Raw genomic sequence first — 16,701 nt, forward strand, 5'->3', positions numbered from 1 at the left:
CAGCTAGGATTTTACAAATATGTACCGGAGACCAAGGTTCGTTGTCGTTTCCTGCTAATCACACACCAGGCTGACTAACATCTATGATAGGAAGATCTCGACTGGGCAGACCTCGTCACCGTTGATCTGAGTTTGTACGGTACTGCCAAAGGCAAGAAGCAGCTTGCAAAGACACTTATCGAGGCCGTTCACGAGAAGCACAGCTGGCTGGTGACTATTTTGGGGTGGTCAAAATGCGTGCAAAATGCATGAAAGTGGTATAAAGTTTTGGCACCGGATTTTGCCACATGAAAATCAATAGTTTTAACTAAGCAATATACAACTAAATTATATAATCTTGCTGGTGTTTAATCCCTGGGGAATATAATCATTTTGCAGCAGCTAGAATGAAAGCAATGTTATAAATTTACTCGCACTTCGAAAACCTATTGTTTTGTTGTCTGGCAAAATGCAGGATGTGATCCGCATTTTGACTGATCCGGAATGCCTTATTTAGACTGGTGGGCAGCAAAAGGCTGAATTTTGTCAGAAGTCTAAATAAGGCATTCCGGATCAGTCAAAATGCGGATCACATCCTGCATTTTGCCAGACAACAAAACAATAGGTTTTCGAAGTGCGAGTAAATTTATAACATTGCTTTCATTCTAGCTGCTGCAAAATGATTATATTCCCCAGGGATTAAACACCAGCAAGATTATATAATTTAGTTGTATATTGCTTAGTTAAAACTATTGATTTTCATGTGGCAAAATCCGGTGCCAAAACTTTATACCACTTTCATGCATTTTGCACGCATTTTGACCACCCCAAAATAGTCACCAGCCAGCTGTGAAGGGGTTCTTCTATGTCAAGAACTTCAATATATCCCCGGAGCACATCGATCGACAGTTCGCCCTTGGTAAACAGTTCTTTGAGCTACCGGTGGAGGAGAAATCTGCTTATACACCCGACATGGGTGAGTTGGTCATTTAACTGCATGACGGAGGTCATTAATAGAAATTCGTACCATTTAGGCAACGGCAAAGTCAACGGCTACATCCCTGCCAGTCGCAAAATGTATGTGTCTTCCAAGCAGTCTACTGGCTGTTATTTATGGACCTCCCTACGCTAGTATCAATGTTGACACGGGGACGAGAGACCGTACGGAAATGTATAACATTCCAAGTGAGTTCTATTTGGTGTATCCGGCCTAATTCTGATTGAGTATCAGAGTTCAATGGCTATTTCCCCCAAGTGCATCCGCCAGTGGTGGCTGAGAACCTCAAGGAAGTCGAGGAATTTGCTAGGGTGGGTGCTTCTCGACACTCTAAATTTAGCGCTCAGTATCGACACACTTTCTTCAGTCTCTCCACAGTGAAGTCTTGGACCCTCTGTTTGTTTTACTAGCCATCGCCCTGGACCTTCCCAAAGATGTGTTCACTAATATCCATAACTACGAGGAAAAAAGCGAGGTGAGCTCCCAGGAGCCAGCCTGAAAATGATATATAGGATCATCTGAGATACATGAAATATTCGAAATTCACCAAAGAAAAAAATAGAAAAATAATGAACTGGTCGTATGGACATACAGGTAAGTCCAACAATACCGGCTAGGACTGGCATGGTCTAACTTTTTAACAGACCTTGGCAGCTTTACGCTTCTTTTCCGTCAACCAGTTGCCGCACTTCAAATTCTGTACCATTCTATTGATGAATGGAAGTGGGTCAAACCCCAGGATGCTACTCTCACAGTAAATTCCTGCGACGTACTCTCATTCTTGACAGGAGGATATGTCAAGAGCACAGTCCACAGTTTAGTGATTTCTCCCAGACTTTGGCGCCATTTCTTAATGCATTGCCTTCTAGGATGACTGTTCCTCCCAAAGACCAGCAGCATGTTGATCACTTGGGGCTGCTTTACTTCTCCAGGTACGTCGAAATATGATCTGGGTTTCTTGCCGACATTGGACCTGTCGACTTTTGAAGGCCTCACGACAATGTTACCCTTGCAACTGTCAAGAACTTGCAAGTGCTAGAGTGGGAAGGGCACTCTCAGAATCAGTTTGAGTCGAGCGGGAACAAGGTACTGACTATGGAAGGTTAGGCACTGAATAAAAATTTCAAGCAATTACTGGCCTTGTCTACTTGCACAGAGTGGACCTTTGCCAAGCAAACATGGCAAAGGGCCAAAGGAAGTCGAACTGGAGAATTCAGTACAGCAACTATCCTTCTGGGTTTCAAAGAACAAGTCTACGTGTAGCTGACTACCACGGCATAGAGGAAAAATCTAATCAATTTTGGTCCTTAGCATTAACTTTTCTACTGGTACTAATTAAACGGTACTTAGTATGCCTGTTATTGTTTACCCTCTTACCTGACATGATTTACATTTGGCAGGACCTCTAATGTGGGGTCTCGCCCATTTGATCAGTTGCGATATCCCAGGACAGAACCTGAATTTGTCACATGTGCTAATATGCATTGTGTCTCAAAGCGGCCTTGAATGGATGAGTTCCCTACTTTCATTACCTCGACTCGGACGATGTTAAGCACTCATTCTACTTGGAGCTCTCTTCAACGTCTGCCGGTAAGATGTCCCTCTGATCAAGTCTGAGAATATTGTGCACCACCAATAATCTATACTCAATTTCTGAAGATTTCCAGATTTCTAGGTCTGGTGGTGCCGGTGATACCCTTAGCGTTTCAGTCAATTGTTACTCTAGGTCAGTAGTAATCGACTGTTTCTTCGAAAGAATAACGAAATTCTTATGGGCATTAGGCTATGATTGATATACCCCAAGAGCTCGTTGATCTCATAGTCGATGAACTCAAGGATGACCAAAAGGTGCTCAGTGTAGCGTTGACTATGTCGCCCTCCTTCAGAATTTGAGCCCAACACCACCTTTTCTGACATGTAGACGTTTATCCCCCCACTGGTTTTGCGAGATTTAACGAATTATGTAAAATCTCATCGCTAATTCTTTGTCTTGTTCGTTTGCCACGCATAATAACCTGGCACAAAGAGATACCAGACTCGGAGAAGCTGCAATTACACACCCCAATTAACCTGGAAAAGATCTCTTTATCTGAGTACGACAGTATCTCCGTCCCTCCTTGGGACAACGCCTCTGCAATCGGCTCTCAAATATCCTACTCCACCACTTTGATGAAGCTCGATTGCATTCACTTCCCTTCTGCACGAAGTTTTCACAGCTGCATAGAATCCTTCCCAGCTCTCAAGATATTATCTATCAGAAGGCTCCTTATTCAGGATGCGAAATTCATTGAAAACGTCAGCTCCAACCCAGGACCTCCCTCAGTTAGAATACATGCCTTCTTATTGACTCTAGGCCAGCTTACAGTATATTATTAGTTAATTATAGGTGTATTGAGGTTATATTGGCACGGATAATGAAGAGATAACTAAAGCAAAGATGAAAATCTTTCTATATCAAGTTAGATAGGAAAGCCTCGAAAACTGGAAAACTGGATTAATTGGCCATCTCCACTGATACAGCTCAGGTAAATAGAAGTAAACTACTCCTACCGACCTCGATGGCTCGTTGTGAGAAGTAATCACACTGCAAACAGAAAATGTTCAGCTATACTGAAATTATCACGTGACTCAAGAAACTTGACCACAAACTAGTCCCGAAATTGGAGAAATGGCGGGCAAGATCAGTTTCAGGACGAGTTTCTGGTCAAGTTTCATAACTTTCCAGTACACCCGAAAATTTTCCATTTGCGGTGTGTTAATGACAGTCATAGAAAATTTCACTCTTGATCTATGTTCCGGGCTGTTCCTGTTATGCGATGACGTGCTTACTGGCTGCTGCCCTAGCCCCCAAGGTGACAGCCAGTATACAGGCAAACCATATAAATTTCTTTGAACATCGGCCTTATCTTCATTGGAACTACCACCATCGTTTTCAATTTTTATTTCCCTTCTGCGTTGATGTGTTCACTCTGTGTATTATTTCTTTTCTATGGGCAACCGAATTGTCCTCGGCACCGTGGCATATCACGTGGCTTTACCGGACCGGAATCTGTATGTCCTTACTCTCTCCACTACTAAGCGCCAAGCTCTAAAGTACTCATCGATTCACTTTTATTAGGATGCTCTACTCAAATTATCGAAACTAAAAGATGCAATATTTCCGCTGGAGCAGTTTGAATGGGAAAAAGCAGAGCAGCCGGAGATGCCTAGGGAGGATGTCGACTTGGACTCGGTTGTGGCTTTCCTCAAGACCAAAGACTTGCCCGACGAAGACTATTTATCGAGTCTGAAGAAATTAGGCGAGCTCCATTGCCTCCGCATTGAATACAGTCGTGTTCAACAGAGAGTTCCATATGGACTGGAAGTATATCCCTCCACGCCAAGCGTCACGGTAAGGCGCAACCATAATGATTGTCTTTGATACTGATTGGTAGCATTTTAGCGCGCGCCTTGTGTCGACACGTTGGACACTCTTCGATTTTATGCTACCCTTATTGGCATCGACAAGTATCCATCCTTTCCGCTTAATGGTTGTGTATCAGACGTGCGATTGATGAAGAAGTACCTGACTAAGGACCTCGGCGTGCCCCACGATCGCATCCAGCTGCTTCTCGGATGCGAGGAGCATACATCCCCTGAGGATCCTATGTGTCCTTCCCGTGCCCACATCATCGACGCGCTTCTCAGCATCGTCACCAACCCTCAGATCGAATATGGCGACAACATCATCATCTACTACGCCGGACATGGCTCATACTACCCACCTGAAAGGGGGGAAACTCTCATTGTGAACGAATACATCGACACGCTATGCCCCATCGATCGCGATATCGTTAACGATGGCAAACCTGTCCCCGATATCAGCGACCGTGAATTCAACACTATCTTAACCCTAATTTCCCGAGCCAAGGGTGATCATATCACCGTTATTCTTGACTGCTGTCACTCCGGTAGCGTCAGCCGAGGATTACCTGAGCCGGGAGCACGCATCACTTACCCAATGGTGCGTGCAACTCTTCACGACATGCTCGTCGCCGGGGAGGAGCGTTTGGAGATGTATCCGGGCTATTGCCCCATTTTAGATGAACACTGGCAGCCAAATATGGAGTCCCACGTTGTCTTGGCGGCCTGTAAGAAGCATCAGTTTGCGAAGGCAAAAGAGGTGGAGGGGACGGCTGGCGCGGTGGAGTACATTGGAATCTTCACCGACTCGCTTGTGCGCACTCTCCAGTCAGACTGCTACAAGAAGGAAACGACATACGCTGATCTGGTTCGCTTTTTGGATAAGACGCCGCATCAGACGCCGGTCGTTGCTGGGAAACGCAAGGACGCACGTGTCTGGTATCCGGAATGAGTTACGATCAGATCCTTTTTGTTTGCTTTGTCTACGCTTTTGTTTGCTTTCGGAATGTTTTGTTTGGATCAATGTAGATAAAACGTATGTTGTAGTGAAAGTTTCAATGTATCGGTATCATCATGAATTTGTCTATAGTTTAGTTTACTTGCATATGTTTTCTGTGGATCAACACATTGCGGTGAGAGTTGTAATTTGTTTAATATTCATGGTTGATCGCTATTATGGGTCGTCTCAATAACTTTACGTATCTGCTCAACGGTGTTCAGTCCCATGGATTCGCATCGCAACACCCAGAAAACGTGACCACGACAAACGCGTGGCAATGAACAATGAAATCGAGCCTTGGTAGGGGAAACTGAGGGAGCAGGACCAGGGTTGATGGCTTCCTTGGGAAATTGGCGAGAAAGAACAAAGCAGTTCTTCAAATAGAACACTTGGAGGACTTCAGGCTTCTCACCATCACCCGGAAGGAATTCGATTTTCGCTCGACAGCTATCAACTTGCCGATGGCACAGGCAGGAGACAACAACGATGAGTCGTCATTTATTCTCAACAACGCATCCATTCGTAATATGTACCGACGAATATCGATTAACTTTAACTGGGCAACAATAATCAGTATCTGCATTCCGGATGTTTACTTGGAGGTATATCCCGGAGAGCTCGGCTTCGGCATCTCAGGAAGATTACAAAAGGGTGGTTTTGGTGGTATGACTTCCCCCAAGTGAACCAACGAGAATGTTAGCACAAAGAGAACGGTTCCCTAATGAACCTAAGAGTTAGAAGTTGCCACGAAAATAAAATGGCGGACTTCTTACAGCTGGAAGCTCCAGAGTCTAAAGCCCACACAGCACCGTAAGTGCTGAAAGATAATAACATGTTTGCAGTGGAGATTGTACCATAGTCTTCAGGCGAGACCGATATGGAGCTGAGCTATTGGCAACGAAGTAGAATACACAGGTTTCAACAAGGGACAGCTGTACTCGTCCACATGAACGCCCTCGCCGGCCAGTTCGCTTGGCCGGAGGGGTGCTTCATAGGGAGCATTTTACTTGGAGGTACTAGGCCTTCCGAATTGGAGGCCTCAGCGAGTGATAAGGGCGGCCTTGGGGGAAACAGGCGGCGTGAAGGAGGAAACGTCTTCAAGGGAAATTTTTTTCGTTGACGTGGATGATGTCTTCTGACAATTTATTTACGCAAATTAAAATGATAGAACTAGCTGCTCACCTTCACCAATATTCTCGGAAACGAATGGGTATGTGACATCTCGAACATCCTTAAACTTTACTCGACTTTGAAGGCGTAACGCGTTGACTGGACCGGACCACAGTTACACGTCGAGAAAGTTTGTGCATCGCGAGCTCCAGGGATTTTGGTGAAGCCTGATTATGAAATGACGGTAGGCTAGCTCGTATGTGAGTTGGTCGTGGTCGCGGTCAGAAGGAATCCGGAATTTGCCGGCGTCTGTTATACTGTTACTTTCTTCTCATTTTTTCTTTTCAGGACTGCTTGCTTTGAGCTGCGTTAACCATGGTCGGTAATCTTCCATAACAGGACGATATATCTGGTGTTTCCTTTCTCGCTTTAAGCTAGACGTACGACGTGTTTGCGCTTCTGGGCCCAACCGGCGAATAGAATCTTCGCCAACGAGCACGTCTAACCCCTAGGCCCCTACGAAGGCACCTTCTTTCAGACTTACCGCTCACAGATTTACTCCTTACCACTCGAACCAAGACTCAGGAATGATGTTTTCTCCCATAGCACATCTCTCGAGTGGAGATGTAGTGGTATGTTGCTGAACTGGATCGATTGAGATGTTCTTTCTAGCCAAGTCGCAATACTTTGCACACGTGAATCTTCTAAGCTAGTATCCACCAATGTACTATGAAGGTATCATATTCATTAAGCTGTCTAACCTAGATCTGTTCCGTTGTGTTCATTGCACCCGTTTCTGTCTCCGTTGTTTATCAGTTCACTGGGACACTTGAGGGCCTCATATTTCTTCAAGTAGACTGAATTTGGTGCGTTCCATGAAACTCTTCTCTCCATTGTTGACAAATCGTGGTTTCAGCTTTTTTGGAAATTTGACTACTGTTTTCGTCGTTAATATTGCCCAGTCACTCCCCACCTTTTTTAATATGTTGACAATCTCCATGATACAGGCGACCAGAGTTGAGAGTCTGATGCGCTCGCGCCGCATTAGATATATGCACAATTGAGAAACAGATTCAGGAGGCACAGAAACAAAGCAAAAAATGGATATACTCTTTACCATGGCAGGAATCTCTAAAAGATTTGTTCGCACGCCGTCGCGCCGTAAAACAGCTGATGAGTCAGTCATAGATCCAGAAGGAGACCTACGTATACCTTTCCACCATCATCTGACGTTGCAGGAATAGCACCATACCGGTATCTGATGAGGTGATTGTTTGTCGAGCTCAATTTCATCGATATAAGCTGATACGCAGCGGACAGCCTTTACCCATTACTACCACTTCTCAGACAGTACCCAATGCCAGTCGCCGCGCCTTAACTAGGATCCTACAAATATGTACCGGAGACCAAAGTTCGTGCTGTTTCCTGCTAATCGCACATCAGGCTGACTGACGGTTATGATAGGAAGATCTCGACTGGGCAGACCTCGTCACCGTTGATCTGAGTTTGTACGGTACTCCCGAGGGCAGGAAACAGCTTGCAAAGACACTTATCGAGGCCGTCCGCGAGAAGGGGTTCTTCTATGTCAAGAATTTCAACATATCCCAGGAGCGCGTCAATCGGCAGTTCGCCCTTGGTAAACAGTTCTTTGAGCTACCGGTGGAGGAGAAATCTGCTTATACGCCCGACATGGGTGAGTTGGTCATTTAACTGCACGACGGAGGTCATTAATAGAAATTCGTACCATTTAGGCAACGGCAAAGTCAACGGCTACATCCCTGCCGGTCGCAAAATGTATGTGTCTTCCAAGCAGTCTACTGGCTGTTATTTATGGACCTCCCTACGCTAGTATCAATGTTGACACGGGGACGAGAGACCGTACGGAAATGTATAACATTCCAAGTGAGTTCTATTTGGTGTATCCGGCCTAATTCTGATTGAGTATCAGAGTTCAATGGCTATTTCCCCCAAGTGCATCCGCCAGTGGTGGCTGAGAACCTCAAGGAAGTCGAGGAATTTGCTAGGGTGGGTGCTTCTCGACACTCTAAATTTAGCGCTCAGTATCGACACACTTTCTTCAGTCCCTCCACAGTGAAGTCTTGGACCCTCTGTTTGTTTTACTAGCCATCGCCCTGGACCTTCCCGAAGATGTGTTCACTAATATCCATAACTACGAGGAAAAAAGCGAGGTGAGCCTTTCTATCTTGGCCTATTCCCAGGAGACGACCTGAAAATGATACATAGGATCATCTGAGATACATGAAATATTCAAAGTTCACCGAGGAAGAAAATAAGAAAATAACGAACTGGTCATACGGACATACAGGTAAGTCCACAAGTATTGTGGCTAGGACTAGCGTAGTCTAGCTTTCCTACAGACCTTGGCAGCTTTACACTTCTCTTCCGTCAACCTGTTGCCGCACTTCAAATTCGGTACCATTCTACTGGCGAATGGAAGTGGGTCAAACCCCAGGACGCTACTCTCACGGTCAATGCCTGCGACGCACTCTCGTTCTTGACGGGAGGATACGTTAAGAGTACAGTCCACCGGTTTAGTGATTTCTCCCGGACTTTGGTGCCATTTCTTATTGCATTGTCCTCTAGGGTGACTGTTCCTCCCAAAGATCAGCAGCACGTCGATCGCTTGGGGCTGCTTTACTTCTCCAGGTACGTCGAAATATGATCTGGGTTTCTTGCCGACATTGAACTTGTCGACTTTGAAGACCTCACAACGATGTTACCCTCGCAACTGTCAAGAACTCCAAAGTGCTGGAGCGGGAAGGGCACTCCCAGAACCAGTTCGAGTCTAGCGGAAACAAGGTACCGACTATGGCAGGTTAGGCGACGAGTAAAATTTTCAAGCCGTTACTGACCTTGTCTACTCCTACAGAGTGGACCTTTGCCAAGCAAACATGGCAGAGGGCCAAAGGAAGCCGAACTGGAGAATTCAGTACAGCAACTATTCTTCCGGGTTTCAAAGAACAAGTCTACGTGTAGCTGACTACCACGGCATAGAGGGAAAATATGATCAATTTTGACCTTTAGACCTTATAAATGGTACTTACTATGCTTGTTATTGTTTATCCTCTTACCCGACGTGATCTGCATTTGGCAGGACCTCCAAGGTGGGTCTCGCCCAATTAATCAGTTGCGATATCTGGAACCTAAATCTGTTACCTGTGCTGATACGCATTGTGTCCCGAAAAGGCCTTGAATGGATGAGTTCCCTACTTTTATTACCTCGACTCAGACGGTGTTAAGTGTTCATCTCGCTTGGAGCCCTCTGCAACGTCTGCCGGTGAGATGTCCCTCTGATCAAATCCGAGAATATTGTGCACCCGCAATGATCCTTCCAGAATTCTAGGTCTAGTGGTACTGTGTCAGTTGATACCCTTAGCGTTTCGGTCAGTTGTTACTCTAGGTCAGTAGTAATCGACTGTTTCTTCGAAAGAATAACGAAATTCTTATGGGCATTAGGCTATGATTGATATACCCCAAGAGCTCGTTGATCTCATAGTCGATGAACTCAAGGATGACAAAAAGGCACTCGGTGTAGCGTTGACTATGTCGCCCTCCTTCAGAATCCGAGCCCAATACCACCTTTTCCGACATGTAGACGTTTATCCCCCAACTGGTTTTGCGAGATTTAACGAATTATGCAAAATCTCACCATTAATTCCCCGTCTTATTCGTTCGCTTCGTACAACAACCTGGCACAAAGAGATATCAGACCCGGAGAAGCTGCAACTACACATCCTAATCAATCTGGAAAAGATCTCTCTATCTGAGTACGACAGTACCTCCATCCCTCCTTGGGACAACGCCTCCGCAATCGACTCTCAAATATCCTACTCCGCCACTTCGATGAACCTCGATTGCATTCACTTCCCTTCCACACAAAATTTTCGCAGCTGCATAGAATCCTTCCCAGCTCTCAAAACATTATCTATCAGAGGGCTCCTTATTCATGACGCGAAATCCATTGAGCACGTCAGCTCCAATCCGGGACCTCCCATCGAGACGCTCACAATCAAATCTTCCGGTATGAAGAACAATCACGAACGCGTCTTCATAGGTTCAAGGACGGAGAAGATAGGCTGGCAAAAGCCTTTTGGCCTGAGTGCCCTACGCAAGCTTCGGATGGTCTTTTGCGGGCTGAGACTTGTACCCAAAGTACAAAACATCCTGGACATAACACACAACACGATCCAGGAGTTTTATCTCCTTCTAAGTAGGTCGCATAACTTTCCTCGTAGGCTTTAACATGTACTCATTTTCCTTTTTTCATGTTCTCAGCCCCAGAGGCTCGCTATGACCAAATGCCCGTGAAGGGTCAGCACGTACTCATTTTCTCTCGTGTCCCATTCGTCACCTTCGACCCTACCACGTCGGACACTTCTTGGGAAATGAGGTACCTCGTGACGTGCTTGCGGAAGGGTGTTCCTACGCGGCTCAATGTCAGTCTAGATTACAGTGAAGATACGTTCCACCAACTGCATGTTGAAGGTACATGGATGGCGCTAGACAACGTCATGCGAGATGGCGGGTCTTTGCTCTGCGTCACAATCGAATTCGATGGGGACATAGACAGAGAAGCGATTAAGAGGAAATTCGCCCTGCGCTTGCCGAGGATGTATGCTGCAGGGCGATTGGCCGTCGTGTTTACGGACGATCACAGCATACCGCTCTAGTGGCTGAACTTCAGTTTCGAGTGTCATAGCGTTGATCGTACTGGCCTACCAAAGATGATCGAGAAAACGATGGTGTCGGTTTGGTCTCTTTGGATTTATTAGATTCACTGTCCCTTCACCGTCGAGTACCTCCCTAGAGTCCATAGAGTACAGGGCAGAAGGTAGTCCTACAAGATGTGTCGGAGTAGTTGGTACCTCCCTCCATAAATATACGAGACTACCCATATCCATCCACTATTCCCGACAGCGTTCGACATCGTGGGAGTATCCTTTAGGAAAATCGAAGGGCGCTCACTGCAGGGTCCAGGAGCATGAGAGAACAGCGAAAATAACCTAGACATACGATGTGACCTGCTGCCCAGGTAAAGCGAGACTTATAGAGCGCCTTTTTCCGCCTCATACTCGACTCGCACTCTTCCCTCAGAATATAGTCCCGGCATCGCTGAAATGACACTCTTATCAACCATCGTTTCTCGACTTATATGTCCTCCAAGGGCGATCATGACCTGAATCGCACTAAAACGCGGGTCATCACAAAGCGCCTTGTCCATCTTTGTCCAAGAACTCGTAGTGAAGAGATTGTCTACGATTATATTGATCTGTTCAACCCTCAGGGGATACGAGCCTTTCTCGAGGCACGTCAAAAGCCACTCCAATCCCCAAGAAGCGGATAACAAGTTTCCCCGTAACCGCAGGGTTATAATGGGTACATGGGAGATATCCAGAATCTGTTTGTCAGACGATCTAGATGAGGGATCTGCCGGTGTAACGCTGAGTTCCTATGCGGAAAAATGGCAATAGACCGCAGATTTGGAAATCGACTCACAGTAAAAGGTGGGTCTGAGATGAAACTCGCGAAGTGAGTCCCGACTCTCATTGAGCAAACGCTGGATATCCGTGACTTGTTCGACGACAAAGCCGAAATAGTGGAGCTCGCGCAGTCTGTGTAGGGCGAACGGTCTTAGATGGGGGTGCCCGTGAAAAAACGCACAGACGCCGTCGGAGTTAATGGATGTGATGGATAGGACTTCTATCGGCGGGCCGGAATCATCACGGGATGGCTCAAGTAGATGAGAATTATTTGATCTTGTTGTAATCGCAGCTACGGTGAGGAGGGATAGAGATCTAAGGAGTGGCAGAGCCCCAAGTAAACTTCGAAAAGTTTCTATCGAGGAGAATGTGATGTTCTGGATCGACAGCGACGTAAGGGTATTGGGAAGCCAGGAAAACTTCCTCCTGAAGGTCCCCAAATCCTTAGACATGACCCGCAGAGAACCATTGAGATGGAGGGTATGAACGTACGGAAGCCTTGGTAGACTGATCGCAGATTCGGGCAGGGTAACGCGAAGGGTTTTGACCAAATTAGGGATCGAAGGTGATGTCGCGCATAACAGGCTGAATTCTTCAAAATCACCCTCTTTGGCCAAGGGGATTGAAAGGAAAAGATGAAATTGGGCTCGACAGCGGAAGAAGCTCGAGACGGACAGGCAGGCGAGGAGGGCGCGGCGGTCTTGGTATAGTTGGTCTATAATGGCATCGACGAGCTCTTGAGGAAATTTGACCATGCTGCACTGCTTACTAGCTCAGTCATGTTCGGTATCAGACATATATGATGGAGACGGCGTACGGAAAAGGTAAATCAAATTTTTCTTCAGTTTTGTGTCCACTGGTTGGAATCCGAGAGCTCTAGCCCAAGTCGAAGTATCAAGACCAGTGCCAGAAAAAGTGCAACGAACCTGCTTACCAAAAGAAAACTCTATATTGTAGTTATTGGTGCGAAGCGAAGAATGCCGGGATGTGTTGGGACGAAGTTTGTCTGTATATGAAGAATTAAATTAAAGTCAAGAAGTGAAACGCCAGAGTAGCAAGATAAGACGAAGACAAGCGAGGGAGAGCCCAAGCTCAGCCGAAGAAACCGCAAAGAAGACTGAGAAGAGAAGGATCGTTGATGTTGGTGGCAGGAAGTCAAAAACCAAGCGAGAGCAAGGGCCGATTATATAGTAGTGCTAATGATGTTCCGGGCCGAATCCGGCAGTCACATTTTCTCTCAGGCGCTTCGCCCACTCGGCGGTCCAGTGGCATTCACTTCCGGTGATCTGAGAGTATCAGTGATATAGTATATAGTGATGTTTGCATCTCGCAAAAATTATTGTTCGCCGGCGATGACGGGTGATGATCGACAATCCAAGGGACCCACCCCGGACCAGTAACTTTGACAACTGTTCTATCAGTTCAAAAATCAATTATAGGTTTTCCGGGTCTTACTTATGTTAGTAGGGCTCAAAGACCGGTGAGGTTCGGTGCCCCCCCACGGGAGCTAAGGAGTTGATAGGAATAATACTTACTGCTTTGTGCATAGTGCCGCAGTTTGTATAGGACTCGCTGAAAAGTTGCGGTACCTGATGACGGATCATGATCTGTCTGACAGGCGATATGGAGTGTATTCAAGTGTCTATTCACTCTATGATACTAAGAGTGCGTAATGTCCTGTAGGAGGGATATATGGGCATCCGCACCACGACGCATTCATTAAAGTTTTAAACGCCAACGGTCCGTGTGAATTCTTTTGACAAGTGGTATCCTCGAGAACGAAAAACCCATCGGGAGTGGAGCATCATTCTAGGAACCATGAAGCTTCGAAACCCCAAGCCAAAATGAACAAGCGAGAGGAAACATGCTGATGATCACGAATCCTTTATAATTGAACACCAATCGAAGCGAAGCCGGAGATCGTAAAGATGGCCATTGGCTTGCAGCTCCACGGGTTACTGAAAGACAATAATATCAGCACCCGGCGAATGTACAGAGCCGGCACAAAAAGACCGTACACGCTGAGACCCGAAATCGGACCTGAATACCAGGACCACAGAATCTTATGGTAAGCCGTCTCGATATGATGCGAATCCGTTGAATTCTCGCTTAGAAAAGTTCATCCGAACCTGAGCGTGGACGATGGAAAGGGTCGAGCGCATGCTCAGGTAACTAAATGAATGGGTGGCAATTTGAACCCAGAGTTTTGTTAATAAACAATGATGAGATGTTTCAGAAGGGAACCATCGATGTTCTGAGGCTGTAGAATGAACTGTTAGACACAGAGATGACTATAGCAGCGGATGTACTGCGGTCACGGCGTCTACTATTGAGTTGTGCATTCGCCCTGGTAGGGTTTCCTATCAAACTGGAATATCATATCTTCATTTGATAGCTGAAGGATGTAAATCTCATTCGAGAATATAGAACTACTTACAACCTTGTGCATTTGCGTCGTAATAGGTTGCCTGCCAAGCCTTGGCAACAAAAACCATTCCGATTTTGCAAGCAACACACAGGTCAGATTATCTCTCCAGATCATATGTTGACTGATGGAAATTCCACTACGAAATCATGTTACTCGGATAAGCCGTCTCGATGTAATGCAATGCATTGACATACGAACCTGAGTGTGGACGGTGGAAAGACGCCCTGAGAAAGTATAAGTATATTAGTTGCCAGCTGTCAGTCAAACATACTTACGCTCCCTGAAAAGAGTTCAGAATTCCGTACAATAAAGTTCTTTTCGAGTGATGTTTCAGAATACCGGGATCAACAAAACCCAAACAGAGTCAAGATGACTACAGCGACGTCGGACATTCGCATTGTATTGAACCTATGTAAGCAACAGTATCCATTCCGATCTCGCAAGAAAACCCAGGTAAGAATAGACTAGTTCAAGCAGTTTCCCCAGGTCATATTGCAGAAGACAAGCACCGATACTTTGATGCGCTGAGTGTACTCTCTGTCAGTGGATAGTGCGGCGACTCTGAGAAGTGCTCGCAAAAAAGGTGGGTCAACCAGGGGTACCTAAATCCACGGATCTCAGCCTGGGTACTTCAAGCTTCAAGGCGTAAGCGCCGCGGTTTCTTCATCTTAGACGGGGCAGAAAACAGCGCGCAAGAGAGGTATCACGAAAAGCAAAGAGGTCCAGTGCAAGAGATATCCGACACCTAGCAACCACAAAAAGCAGGGAAAGCCCCACATTTTGGAGGGCGAGCGCCAATGCAGGGAAGTCGATACACTTCGACTGGTTTCTCCGTCATTACATGTAATCGCAGCGGCGATCTTGAGGTGGTAGTAAAAAACAAGCTTTGATTTGATCGGACCGATCAGCCGAACCCTAGGATTTCGTATTCAGGTTCAATTCCGGAACAAGTACAAGGACAACGAGCCACCATATACAACATCGCTAGCTAGATGAATAAAATAAAAAGGACCAAAAAAGGGAGAGAGTAATACAGCACAGACACAGCAAGACAGCAACAACCAACCAACCAACCAGAGAAAAGGAATCACTCCGTTCTCTGCCTCTTCCCATCCCCCTCCTCTTTCCCACCCTCATCCTCACTCGCCCTCTTCTTCCCAGCCCCACCTTTCAACCCCTCCAACTCCGCCTCAGCCCTCTGCCTCCCCATCCTCTCCTCATCCCACATCCTCCTCATCTCCTCCAATTGCGCCTGCAAATCCCCCATCGCCTGATCCATCAACAGCTTCTCCAGCGTCCACTTTTCAATATTCCGCGCCTCGTTCTCTTTCAGGTGATGGATGTACTGCACCGCGCGCGAGAGAATCGCGCCTTTGGCTTTTTCGCCAGAGCCGTTGGGGACGATTCGACCGAGCTCGTTGATGCCTTCGTTGATGTTTCCTCGGCGGCGGCGTTCGACTTCTTTCTGTATAGCGGAGTAGGAGTCAAATCAATCTCAGGCTATGCTAAACCGGAAGATGGTAATACTCACATGGTTATCCTTCCGCTGCCTCGTCCACTCGTCGCTGCCCATCGCCGCCCCACTCTTAGACCTCCTAGCACCAAGGTTGGGATTCGGGCCTTGAGGGATAGTAGAAGGCGGCTCTTCAGGTTGCGGCGCAGGAGCCTCCCCCTCCGCCTTCTTCTGCGGTCCGAGATTAGGTGGTCCGCCGGGGTGGGACGACGGGCCGGGGTCGTTGATCGAAAAGGCGGGGTTGAACCCGGATTGTTGGGCGAGGTTGGAGAGGGCTTGGGCAGCGTCTACTTTGGTGCCTTGGGGGTTTGCGTTCTGGGGGGAGGGAGGGTGTTAGGATGGAGGACACGATCACGTGGGGGATGGGGATGGGGAAGGAGGAGGGAAGGATAAGTGACGACGCTTACCTTGAATACCGGAAGGTCAAGGGTGGTTAGCAGTGCTAAGAGTTGGTCCCTTCCGATTCCGGGAATCGTCGGTACGTCGACGGCTGGCTGAGCCGCAGGAGCCGCTTGGGCTGCAGGCTGGGCTGGTTCTTGAGTAGCTGCATTCGGAGCCATGACGGTCTACGAAATGGACAAGATTCTTCTCGAAAGCTCTTGCTCGAGGACGTCAAAGATATCTGAGTCGTCAAGAAAGTCAATATCACCGTCGACGGCGTATTCAATGGGGCTTACTTACCCGAGACTGGGGCCGGATATCAACCAAGCCAAGAATGTGCGCAGAAATGGAGGTAACTGACAGTAAATGTCTCCAATGGAATCGTATTGC

The 16,701-nt window shown here is 46.9% G+C and overlaps 6 protein-coding genes across 6 annotated transcripts; 4 read left to right on the forward strand and 2 right to left on the reverse strand.

Moving 5' to 3' along the window:
• EV420DRAFT_1691323 (Clavaminate synthase-like protein) lies at positions 1-2,287 on the forward strand (the record flags this gene model as incomplete). Its single annotated transcript, XM_060479344.1, has 12 exons — positions 1-36; positions 91-186; positions 823-955; positions 1,014-1,056; positions 1,112-1,164; positions 1,211-1,287; positions 1,344-1,451; positions 1,489-1,570; positions 1,621-1,784; positions 1,811-1,908; positions 1,966-2,078; positions 2,133-2,287. Coding segments are annotated over 12 exons (1,110 nt in total), but the record flags the coding sequence as incomplete, so codon positions are not given.
• A 1,891-nt stretch (positions 2,288-4,178) lies between these two features.
• EV420DRAFT_1480968 (caspase domain-containing protein) lies at positions 4,179-5,330 on the forward strand (the record flags this gene model as incomplete). Its single annotated transcript, XM_060469729.1, has 2 exons — positions 4,179-4,367; positions 4,419-5,330. The coding sequence occupies 2 exons, from the start codon at positions 4,179-4,181 to the stop codon at positions 5,328-5,330; spliced, it is 1,101 nt and encodes a 366-aa protein (XP_060329408.1).
• A 2,552-nt stretch (positions 5,331-7,882) lies between these two features.
• Positions 7,883-9,485, forward strand: EV420DRAFT_1621170 (Clavaminate synthase-like protein; the record flags this gene model as incomplete). Its single annotated transcript, XM_060475665.1, has 11 exons — positions 7,883-7,903; positions 7,953-8,181; positions 8,240-8,282; positions 8,338-8,390; positions 8,437-8,513; positions 8,570-8,677; positions 8,733-8,814; positions 8,867-9,038; positions 9,093-9,155; positions 9,212-9,324; positions 9,379-9,485. 11 exons carry the CDS (start codon positions 7,883-7,885, stop codon positions 9,483-9,485), a joined length of 1,068 nt encoding a protein of 355 aa, XP_060329409.1.
• A 268-nt stretch (positions 9,486-9,753) lies between these two features.
• On the forward strand, positions 9,754-11,420 carry EV420DRAFT_539382 (uncharacterized protein). Its single transcript, XM_060482508.1, has 3 exons — positions 9,754-9,892; positions 10,006-10,719; positions 10,785-11,420. The coding sequence occupies exons 2-3, from the start codon at positions 10,053-10,055 to the stop codon at positions 11,177-11,179; spliced, it is 1,062 nt and encodes a 353-aa protein (XP_060329410.1). The 5' UTR covers positions 9,754-9,892; positions 10,006-10,052; the 3' UTR covers positions 11,180-11,420.
• Positions 11,303-12,993, reverse strand: EV420DRAFT_539328 (uncharacterized protein). The gene is made up of 4 exons (XM_060482507.1): positions 12,916-12,993; positions 12,006-12,750; positions 11,523-11,621; positions 11,303-11,448 (listed from the first exon to the last, which is right to left on the reverse strand). The coding sequence occupies exons 2-3, from the start codon at positions 12,742-12,744 to the stop codon at positions 11,554-11,556; spliced, it is 807 nt and encodes a 268-aa protein (XP_060329411.1). The 5' UTR covers positions 12,745-12,750; positions 12,916-12,993; the 3' UTR covers positions 11,303-11,448; positions 11,523-11,553.
• A 2,296-nt stretch (positions 12,994-15,289) lies between these two features.
• Positions 15,290-16,701, reverse strand: EV420DRAFT_539617 (uncharacterized protein). Its single transcript, XM_060482509.1, has 4 exons — positions 16,612-16,701; positions 16,338-16,552; positions 15,949-16,245; positions 15,290-15,882 (listed from the first exon to the last, which is right to left on the reverse strand). Exons 2-4 carry the CDS (start codon positions 16,488-16,490, stop codon positions 15,505-15,507), a joined length of 828 nt encoding a protein of 275 aa, XP_060329412.1. The 5' UTR covers positions 16,491-16,552; positions 16,612-16,701; the 3' UTR covers positions 15,290-15,504.

This window comes from Desarmillaria tabescens (genome assembly GCF_030435595.1).
Source record: "Desarmillaria tabescens strain CCBAS 213 chromosome Unknown EV420scaffold_23, whole genome shotgun sequence".
NCBI lineage: Eukaryota > Fungi > Basidiomycota > Agaricomycetes > Agaricales > Physalacriaceae > Desarmillaria > Desarmillaria tabescens.

Excerpts from the sequence above, each read along its gene's own strand:
- EV420DRAFT_539617 (XM_060482509.1), bottom strand. The coding sequence starts at position 16,490 with ATGGCTCCGAATGCAGCTACTCAAGAACCAGCCCAGCCTGCAGCCCAA. Across the intron at positions 16,246-16,337 it reads TTGACCTTCCGGTATTCAAG|AACGCAAACCCCCAAGGCAC; the intron begins GTAAGCGTCGTC and ends CCCTCCCCCCAG. Across the intron at positions 15,883-15,948 it reads GGCAGCGGAAGGATAACCAT|AAAGAAGTCGAACGCCGCCG; the intron begins GTGAGTATTACC and ends TCCGCTATACAG.
- EV420DRAFT_539328 (XM_060482507.1), bottom strand. The coding sequence starts at position 12,744 with ATGGTCAAATTTCCTCAAGAGCTCGTCGATGCCATTATAGACCAACTA. Across the intron at positions 11,622-12,005 it reads TCTCAGACCCACCTTTTACT|CGATGCCGGGACTATATTCT; the intron begins GTGAGTCGATTT and ends GTGTCATTTCAG.
- EV420DRAFT_539382 (XM_060482508.1), top strand. The coding sequence starts at position 10,053 with ATGTCGCCCTCCTTCAGAATCCGAGCCCAATACCACCTTTTCCGACAT. Across the intron at positions 10,720-10,784 it reads GGAGTTTTATCTCCTTCTAA|CCCCAGAGGCTCGCTATGAC; the intron begins GTAGGTCGCATA and ends TCATGTTCTCAG.